At 40.3% G+C, this 10,483-nt stretch overlaps 1 protein-coding gene across 1 annotated transcript; it reads left to right on the top strand.

Moving 5' to 3' along the window:
- Positions 1–2,949: 2,949 nt before the first annotated feature.
- On the top strand, positions 2,950–8,014 carry LOC132869755 (ras-related protein Rab-19-like). Its single transcript, XM_060903142.1, has 3 exons — positions 2,950–3,423; positions 6,483–6,666; positions 6,940–8,014. Exons 1-3 carry the CDS (start codon positions 3,229–3,231, stop codon positions 7,221–7,223), a joined length of 663 nt encoding a protein of 220 aa, XP_060759125.1. The 5' UTR covers positions 2,950–3,228; the 3' UTR covers positions 7,224–8,014.
- Positions 8,015–10,483: the final 2,469 nt, after the last annotated feature.

Here is a 10,483-nt window from a genome sequence, read left to right as displayed (position 1 = left end):
CCTGTATTCCGGCAAACCCCGCCTTCAGCACTACGATTGGTTAATACTTGACATGTAGTATTTAGTGTCTATTTTCATTGGATAAATAGCTTGTAATTATGCGCGAACAACCAATTGTAGTAATGAAGGCGGAATTGATGGAAATATAGGTGGAGAAATAACAGGATGGCGAACCATAACCAACGGATATGACTTTTCAAATTAAAAGCTACAGCCTTGCGTCCTAAGTGAAGTGATGCGAGGTGTCAAATTCTTTGCTTAAAATAAATAAGCAAAAACATATGTTTATGTCATCCTGTATTTTCGAATCAGAATCATGTTTGTGGTAAGAGACGAACATGTTTTCATCAAGGAAAACAGTTTTAGCTGATTAGTCAGACATTTGCAGAGAGACAAAAACACCGAGAAGGAAAATATCAAAATGTCTTAAATATTTTTGGGCAAAGAGTCACGATACAGTGAAACCTCGAATAGATTTGGATTTAGTGATTAAACGTGGGAAGGTGCAGTGGTGAGTGCTGTCGCCTCACAGCAAGAAGGTTCAGGGTTTGAACCTGCAGGTCGACTGGAGTTTTTCTGTGGTGGGTGTTCTCCCCACCTGCATGGGTTTCCAAAGGGTGCTCTGGTTTCTTCCCAAAGACGTGGATTAGTTTATTAAGTCAAAGGGCTACCCTAAATTCTAAATTGTCCCTAGGTGTGAAGGCAGAAGTGGGTAGTAACACATTATATTTCCTCGTACATCATCTTTCCTCTTATAGTTTTGATGCATAATAGACTACACACTTCTCACTATGTTTATTTAATTTATTACATTATTTTTGTTCACATGCACACAGCTTCTATGATGTCAGCTGCTTTCTTCTCATATGTCAGCTGTAGTTGACTGCAAATTTTAGTTAGCTCAGGAGAGCTACCCAGGGTGTTCCCACCCAACCATTCATACCTATAGGCAATAACCATGAGAGGAAACTAGATCACCTGGCGGAAACCCACACAGAGAGAACAGGCAAACTCCACACGGAAAAGCCCCCACTGGCCATGAGGTTTGAACCCAGACCCTTCTCTCTGTGAGGTGACTTTGCTGAAGACTTGCACCACTGTGCCACGCTCAACTGCTTTGAGTTTGAACACACAAATGGCAAAACATAAAGTCCAAAACTGTGATTAAAGAGTTGGGGTTCAGAAAAAAAGGTGCTTTTATTTTAGTTCACTTTTGCTTTTCAGCAAATTAGTTTATTCAACACACACACACACACAAGGCTCTGTTTTGCTCAGCTCTCTTTCTCCTTGGCACTTGTGTCTCTCCTTTTTATTCTGGAAGATTTATGAAACTAATCTGTGGCAAAATTGCCATAATTTGTTTTTTGGTAAATATTCTGTATTTGTTTCTGTGTTTTGTTAAGAATAGTACTTGAATGAGCAGATTTTGTTGTGTTGATAAATTTGGATACATTACACATGTAATACATTAATTACATCTATAATCGTTATATGAAGTTACTCCCTACTTGAGTAGTCATTTTTTGAGTTTTTTTTATTCATACTTGAGTCATTATTTTGATGAGTACTTTTATTTATTTATTTATTTATTTATTTTTTATTATTATTATTATTATTATCTTATCTCATCATCTTTAGCTGCTTTTTCCTGTCCTACAGGGTCGCAGGCAAGCTGGAGCCTATCCCAGCTGACTACGGGCGTAAGGCGGGATACACCCTGGACAAGTCGCCAGGTCATCACAGGGCTGACACATAGACACAGACAACCATTCACACTCACATTCACACCTACGGTCAATTTAGAGTCACCAGTTAACCTAACCTGCATGTCTTTGGACTGTGGGGGAAACCGGAGCACCCGGAGGAAACCCACGCGGACATGGGGAGAACATGCAAACTCCACACAGAAAGGCCCTCGCCGGCCACGGGGCTCAAACCCTGACCTTCTTGCTGTGAGGTGACAGTGCTAACCACTACACCACCATATTATTATTATTATTATTATTATTATTATTATTATTATAAAAAAAACAATACTTTTCCTTGAGTACAGTTTTTGTTTACTCTACTCACCTCTGTGAATGAGTGTGAATGGCTGTCTCTTACTCTGTGTTAGCCCTGATTTGGTCTCCGGCACAAGCCAAAGCCAGTAACACACAACTTGGAGTGTTCTGTTGCTTTCATACAACAGCTTAGAAATTAAACGTAGTAAAGAAATGAAACAATGCTTATTGTTATCTATATTTAATATCAGACATTTCTGCTGATCTACAAAAAGTAGTTCCACAACAAATGTCTTCTTGCTCCCATTTTTTCCCTGTCGGTATGAGGTATCATTATGCTGTTTTAAATGGAAATGATTTAAAGCAGTTTGATGTGATAGGAAGTATGATGTTACTAACTGTAGCAACCTGTAACCAGCTGAATAATACAAATATGGGAGAAAAAACTTTACTGTCATCATATATAATAACTTGATTGGTTGAACTCGAATTCAGATCTCTTGGACAGAACTAACTAGTGTGTAATACCATGTATGTTACAACATGTTAAAACAGCAATGATGTAGTGCGGTACAACAGTGTGGTCCCCATGCCATTCAAGATGTATTCCTGCCTCACGTCCAGTGTTCCCAGGATAGCTACTGGACCCTGACAAGAATAAAGTAGTTACTGAAGATGAACAAATTAAAGAATGAATGAATTATAACCAATATGATTTAAAAAAATCAAATTAGAATCTCACAATGCAACTCAGATTTCAAATCTCAGTAATTCACATTACCAAACCTGGATACACTTCTTTCTGAAGCAGCTTTTGTGTTGTGAGCGAGCAGTGCATTCAACAGGACATTACACAGCAATACCTCAACTACATAGCGCATGTAATGGGTGGAGCTTTACTGGTGTTAGCTGGGCGGGAACAACAGGTGAAATACGCATATGGGGGATATTGGTGGAGTGAAAAAGAGCATGAAAAACCAGCAGCAGAATGCACGAGTCTGTCTGGAAGAACAGGTAGATGTTGGAAAGTTTTCAACATAGTTTTGATAAACGCAGCAAGGGCTTATACTTGTACCTCCAGAGATGGCAAGGAACTGTGTCTCTACAGGTGGACTGCATTGTGTTTGAGAGATAAGAGAGAGAAACCAGATCAGAAATCAGAGATTGCCTCCACTACTGTTCCAGCATTAACACTGAACATTAGACTGAATGTACAGGTCTGACCATGCAGCCAACTGGACTGGAGCAAGAAGACTGCTTTGATTTCTTGTTCAAGATTATTCTAATTGGAGACACAGACGTAGGCAAAACGTCTGTGATTCAGAGATTTAAGTCTGGGAACTTCTCTGAGAGGCAGCAGAACACTATCGGAGTGGACTTCATTGTTCGCACCCTCAACATCCAGGGCAGAAAAGTAAAGGTTAGTTTTATTGATTTAAGCTGTTCTCGTGTTAATGACATCATTGTGCCGTCATTTAAGTAATTAAAAAGGGCACAACTTCAGAGGAGGAATTTGTTCTGCAAACTTAGACACTGTATTTATCACCATTTTAGGCGGATCCTTTCAAGGCAAAGTCATTTTAAAAACTCGAGATAAACTAGTTAGACCAGCAGCAGCAATACACAACCTGCTCTACAGGTTTACTTAAACTCACATTCTACATTGTTTCCCCTGCTCACCTTAAGGTTCCTTAGCCGATCACTTTTCAACCAGCCACTGTTATTGGATAGGATTGTGTATCCTGGTTACAGGCATTTGTAAGAGGTTTGTCTTACTAAGGCAGTGAGGGCAGTGAGTGACGGAGTTATCTAATGCTGAAAATTGTTCATCGACAGGACTCTAGTGTTAAAAACTTTAACATTCAGGGAATTAGAGTGTAATCTTTGGCATGCTCAGTCGTCAGTCACAGTACAACATCTGACTTCACTCTGGCATCAGTGAAAGTGTGGCTTTGCTTCATATCTATAGCCACCAGAGGCTAATGTCACAGTTTAGACTGTTCTAAAATGTTGGATCACAAAGCAATATCGGGTGGCACGGTGGTGTAGTGGTTAGCGCTGTCGCCTCACAGCAAGAAGGTCCGGGTTCGAGCCCCGTGGCCGACGAGGGCCTTTCTGTGCGGAGTTTGCATGGTGTCCGCGTGGGTTTCCTCCGGGTGCTCCGGTTTCCCCCACAGTCCAAAGACATGCAGGTTAGGTTAACTGGTGACTCTAAATTGACCGTAGGTGTGAATGTGAGTGTGAATGGTTGTCTGTGTCTATGTGTCAGCCCTGTGATGACCTGGCGACTTGTCCAGGGTGTACCCCGCCTTTCGCCCGTAGTCAGCTGGGATAGGCTCCAGCTTGCCTGCGACCCTGTAGAACAGGATAAAAAGCGGCTACAGATAATGAGATGAGATGAGACAAAGCAATATCAAATTTTCATACCAAAAACACAACCTATTGTTAGAGTACTGTAAATGAATGTTATCAACCGTTGTATGGCACAGATTTCCTTGATTGCAGTAAACCACAGAGATAATTGGTGGTCTTGAAATTGATGATACATGCTTAGATTTGGAAACAGATTTCTGAAGTGTATGAACTAAGTTAGCTTTTCACAGAGGCAATCATTATACAAAAAAGTCAAAGTCCCTTCTGTGCCAGAACCTGGCCTTCCCAGGCAGTCTCCTATCCCAGTACTAACCAGGCCCTTAAGGCACATTGGGCAGCACCAATCTCTGCTTCTATAGTCCTCAGCCTCTTGCCTATACAGCTAGGGTTACGTCGGGGGGCTAGTCATCTGGTAATTGCAAGAGTTTGACTCCCCACTCGCATCTGTATTGTAGCGTGCCTTGTCAGATGGCAGTAGGTACCAGTTTCATGATGGTCTTTGGTATGACCTGACTGCAAGTAGAACTCACGATCTCCCAGTTGAGCGGCAGATGCGCTAACCACTAGGCCAGCTTGCGGTATAATTATTATACAGAATATTTAGTGTTAGTTGGATGGCTTTTCCATTGAAAACTGCCTATAGTATTAACAGACTAAAATTAGCTTAGACTGAGTTAGTGAAAATATTGTTTGTTTACTCCGCCTATAATGAACGGAGAAGTATGTTAAACACTGATTGGGTGAAACCAGTGATTTTTCCGTGTGGCAAACCTATCTGTACTACAAAATAAACAAAGTAAATTAATGCTCCAAAGACATCTTTCCTCCTTAAGGTAGGCTACAAATATACCAGCTATTTTGTGATTTAATGGCTTAGAGGGTACAAGAAATAGAAAGCTGCTAATATAAAAAAAAATCAGATACACTATCAAATGTAGCTTTGTATGAAAACCCAGACAGGTAAAATTGGAACATGGTTTAGGATAGCGTCTGGTGTGCAAGTTGCAGGTGTGTTATGTTGCTATAGCACAGCAGGTCTTCAGAGAGCAGCAAAATCTCAGTGGGATGTGAGGCATATGAAGCGGTGATTCACATCTAGGCACCTTCAAAATGACTAACAGGAATGCTACAAGTACTTTCTATGAGCTATTCAAAATGGCTTTAATTCTATTATATTATAGCATATTATTGAGTAACTACTAAGGCTTATTCCATAAGTACATTGAAACTAATATGAAAAAAAAAGTATTTACAAATGTGTGGACCAGCTGTCCGGTTATTTGAGACCATTCAGCTTAAAGAACAGGCTTTTTCTTACCCAGTTTTCTCAGAAAATATAATTACCAGGTCTTACCACATGATCTATGTCTTCCTCTAATGTACAGAGTCTGCTGCACAGGAGGATGAAAGCTATATTAAGCATCCTCTGATTCACCTGTATGTGAATCCAGTAATTGCACCTTCCCAAATTGCTGCACCAAACACGCTTGGAGGAGAGCACTAATTACCTTATTCTGTTGACATAAATGTCTCTGGCATCCCACTAATTAACAGTGGCCATGGCAAATCACCTGAGATGTCCATGATGAAAATGACAACCCTTCAGAGAAATTAGGCTTAGTCTGACCAGCAACTAGCCACTAAAACACAAGCTGGGCTGGTCAAGCTGATAGATTGTCTTTCCCAGGTGATAGTCCTGGTAACTGGAAACGGTTTCTGAATTACTACTACATCCTTGACAAATAATGCTACAACTGTAGATAACAGTAAGGCAATTAGAAAACATTTGTTGATCAGTCTATTGAAATAATAAGGAAGCTGGAAAATGGCTTACCAGATGGGAATATGGTTTAACTTGGCAGCTGGATTTTTCAGCAAGTAACTCAAAGGAACTGATCAAGAAACAAATTCATCCCATTATGCTCCCTTGGACTCTTATCCACAGATCTCCTTAATAGAAGGTAAAACTTTAGACAGTGGTACCACTCAGGATCTATAGTCTCACAACTGATGTCTCAAGAGGTTTTCCTTACTTATGCAGCTTGTACATGCAGATTCTCTTGAGACATTTTTTGGAAAAATCTAACTCCATGTATTTTGTCACAGATGCAGGTTTGGGACACGGCAGGTCAGGAACGTTTCCGTACCATCACACAGAGCTACTACCGCAGCGCACATGCAGCTATGATCACCTATGATATCACCCGCAAATCCACGTTCAACTCTGTACCGCAGTGGATCCAGGAGATGGAGCAGTATGGAGCTGCCAATGTCCTACTGGCCCTCATAGGTAAACACAGTAACAGTTTCAGTAAACTTAAAAACAGCTTAGATTTGAACCCTTTAGCTTTGCTAAATTGCCTCCTGGCAAGGTCTGAAATGGTCTGAAGGTCACTTGCATTTACATTACATTTATTCATCTGGAGAATTCTCTTAACCAGAGTTTTATAAGTGATCCAACAAATTGTCGTCATATCTGGTGCAGTCGAAGCTTACGTCCTCTTATAATAGGCCTATTTTGTGCATTTTCCAAAAGAAATACACTGTCTCTTCTCATTTGCAGGTAATAAGTGTGACCTGGAGTCTGAGAGACAGGTTGAGTTTAATGAAGCATGCAGATTAGCGAAGGAGGAAGGAATTTTAGTAGCACTGGAAACCTCAGCAAAGGAAGCTCAGAATGTGGATGAAGCCTTCATCGTGATGGCACGTGAGCTACTGGCACGCAATGGACTGGCTGTAAAGGAGGACGGTTATCGCATGGATTCTCCGGGCATATTACTGCGTTCCAACACCAAAACGATAAACAGCCCCACAAACACAGAGGAGAAAAAGGCATGCGCGTGCTAACACTAGACTCTTTTAGAGTTTGCACATCTATCACAATTTTCGTTCATTCCATATACTAAAATCTAAGTTGATCTTTAATTACGAACATTGTTTCTTCTCCGTGTCTGACTTCGCCTTACTGTCATTGGTCATTTTTTGTCAGGTCAAACTCATGATGATATTACAAATGTACGCTTTGTACCCATCAGACACAATCTTTTTATAAGGATGCAAACCAAAATACTCCAACATAAATAAGGCAAAGCAGACACAGTTAAAGAGGCTCGCCATGCATGCTGATGGCAGATTTGCTTTTTAGCTGAAATGTAGAATTTAGAATCAGCTGGATTCTAACTAAATGCAAAAAAAAAAAAACACCTCACATGTGTTCCATAACCTTACCATTATAATAAATGTGGTTTTCAAGTTTAACCGAGTATGACCAACCAAAATAAAAGGTTTCCAGACCAGACAGCTGAACAAGTTTAAATTGGGTTTACTGTATAAATAAAGGAAATGATAACACTGATCATGGAGGTATTTGATTCTCGTACTTCAGTAATTTGTGTTTTCCAGGTACATTTTGATGCAAATGTTCTTGTAGAGACCACAAAGTGTTACTGTTTCATGTGTATTTTCTGGCTGATCTATGGACGGTGATAAGCTATGTTCATGTAATAGGTTTTTTTTTCCATGTGACTTTCTATATTTAGTATGCAACTGTGCTCTCTGAGGCAAGGTAAAGTGTGTAAACCTCATCACATTAGTAACCGTTAGACCTGTTTGCTGTCAGAATTAAACAGTACATGCAATCACTGTTTTACATGATTCATTTTTAATTATGTTTTGGGGAAAAATGCATATGAATAGAACATAAAAACCACAGATAAATGTAAAACGTTTACAGATATTTATTCACAAACTAAGAAATTTTATACAAGTGTAGCTTCAAGACTACATCTGAATTTACAGTACTGTTGAACATACTAAGACGGCAATGTACCTGAACTTGGACAGCCATCATCTATACCATTTATTCATCAGAGTCATGGGGGAAGCTGGAGCCAATCCCAACAGACTGGGCAAGAGGCAGGGTACACCCTGGGCAGGTTGCCAATCTATCACAGGGTTAACACAGAGACAAGCAACCATTCACTCTCTCCTTTATGCCTATGAGCAATTTAGAGTAGCCAGCTGACCTAATCTGCATGTCTTTGGTCTGTGGGTGAAAACTGGAGCACTTGGAGGAGCCCACAGAGGCACGAGGAGAACATGAAAACTCCACGCAGAAACGCCCTAGCTGGCTGTGAGGTTTGAACCCAGAACCTTCTTGTTGTGAGACAACAGTGCTAACCACTGCACCACCCCTGAATGTGGACAGTCTTAGATAATTAAGAACACAGACTGAGTATTTCACTTATACAACCACTGGCAAAAGAATATGGAATCGCCACTCTTGGAGGATGTTCATTCAGCTTTTTTACTTTGTAGCCAAAAAAAAAAAAAAAACAATTCACGGATATGACACAAAGCTATTTTTGTTTAACAGCTGACCATCTTGGCTTTGTAAAACATACCTCAAACACATAGAGGAAAAAAAATATGGAATCACTCAGTGATGAGGAATAAATTATGGAAACATCAACAAAGAAAAATTAGCCTCATTTAGGCTGTAGCTCATATGGGCCGAGATGCCCATAAAATCGTAAACATGACAGGCGGCGCTACCATCTTGACAACTTTTATGCACACACCACCTGGGGAACATTGTATGCGAGTTTGAACAAAATCGGATTAATCCTGTAGGAGTAGCGGCAATTTTTGTAAATTGTGGACGGACAACGATGACGAACGACAGATGGATGATGCATGATTGCATAAGCTCGTCTGGCCTGGCCTGTGGCCAGATGAGCTAAAAAAAAACCAATATTCTTCATCAATCAGGTTCCAACTTTCTCGTATAGCGTTTTACAGATCAGCTTTTCAGGTTGGAGCCTTGTCATGGACCTTTTTTTTTTTTCCAGTTGGATTGACAATTTGATGACTGCTTGCTGGCCATGTCACTGAGTTGATTTGCCTTTCCTGAAGAAAAATATTAACGGTCTTTGCTCTGTGCCAAGACGCATCATCATCCTGAAAAATTTGCTTGTTTTCTTCAGGCAATCATGTTTATATTTTTCATTCAGACAAACATTCCAGCATCATCTCCTTGGCCAACGCAGATTCGTGATTCATCACTGAACATCACTTTCATCCAATCATTCACAGTCCACGACTGCTTCCCTTTAACTGTAACGTTATTTTCTTCTGTTTAGATGTTAGTGATGGCTTTTGTTTGGCTTTTCTGTATGTAAATCCCATTTCCTTCAGCTTATTTCTTACAGTTTGGTCACAAACATTCATTCCTGTTTCTGCCCATTTGGTTTTCATTTGTTTTATTGTGCATTTTCTATTTTCAAGGCATACTGCCTTGAGTTTTCTGTCCTGACGCTTTAACGTCTTCCGTGTTCTACCCATATGTTTTCCTTTTACAACCTTCCTATTTTGTTTGTACTTGCTCCAAATTTTAGACACAGCTGACTGGGAAAAACCAACATCTTTTGCCACACTCTCTTCTGAATTACCTAAATCAATCAATCAATCAATCAATCAATCAAAACCTTCTTGAAGGAGTTTTATCATCCTTTCCACTGTTTCAACTGACAACTCTCATGTTGGAGCCATACTTCCTTTCAATCAGCCAGGTGCAACAACTCATTAAAGCCAGTATCTCACTGGGCTGCGACAGCCTGCGACTAGTTGGAGACACAACAATTTCAATAAAATATGCGAATTAGTGACAATTTTCACTTGGAATCACACTGAATTGATATTCGCATATTTTATCGCAATTGTTGTGTCTCCAACTAGTCATAGCCCAGTGAGATACTGGCTGAACTCGCACTTCCTGTCTCACGGAAACTGACTTGAGAAGGGTTCGTGACAGCTTTGCAACACCAGCGACGCATTTGCGGCTACTTTGAGAGAAATTCTGTCGCACTAATTTTTTGAACATGTTCAAAATTTCAGCGACGAAGGAGCAATACTTTGCGACTCATGCAAGGAAATTGAGAAGCCCCGCGAATGTTTCAAGACACTTTTGAAACTCGTGAATGACGTTCGCAATTTGTTGCAAGCTGTCGTAGCCCAGTGAGATACTGGCTCAAGGAATGCAAGCACTCTCTTAACTGCAAACTAATTTCCATATTTAGACTTGTGCAGGGCGGCACGGTGGCGTAGTG

This window comes from Neoarius graeffei, chromosome 21 (assembly GCF_027579695.1).
Source record: "Neoarius graeffei isolate fNeoGra1 chromosome 21, fNeoGra1.pri, whole genome shotgun sequence".
NCBI lineage: Eukaryota > Metazoa > Chordata > Actinopteri > Siluriformes > Ariidae > Neoarius > Neoarius graeffei.
This window is presented reverse-complemented; position numbering and strand designations above follow the sequence as displayed.

Excerpts from the sequence above, each read along its gene's own strand:
- LOC132869755 (XM_060903142.1), top strand. The coding sequence starts at position 3,229 with ATGCAGCCAACTGGACTGGAGCAAGAAGACTGCTTTGATTTCTTGTTC. Across the intron at positions 3,424-6,482 it reads TCCAGGGCAGAAAAGTAAAG|ATGCAGGTTTGGGACACGGC; the intron begins GTTAGTTTTATT and ends ATTTTGTCACAG. Across the intron at positions 6,667-6,939 it reads TGTCCTACTGGCCCTCATAG|GTAATAAGTGTGACCTGGAG; the intron begins GTAAACACAGTA and ends TCTCATTTGCAG.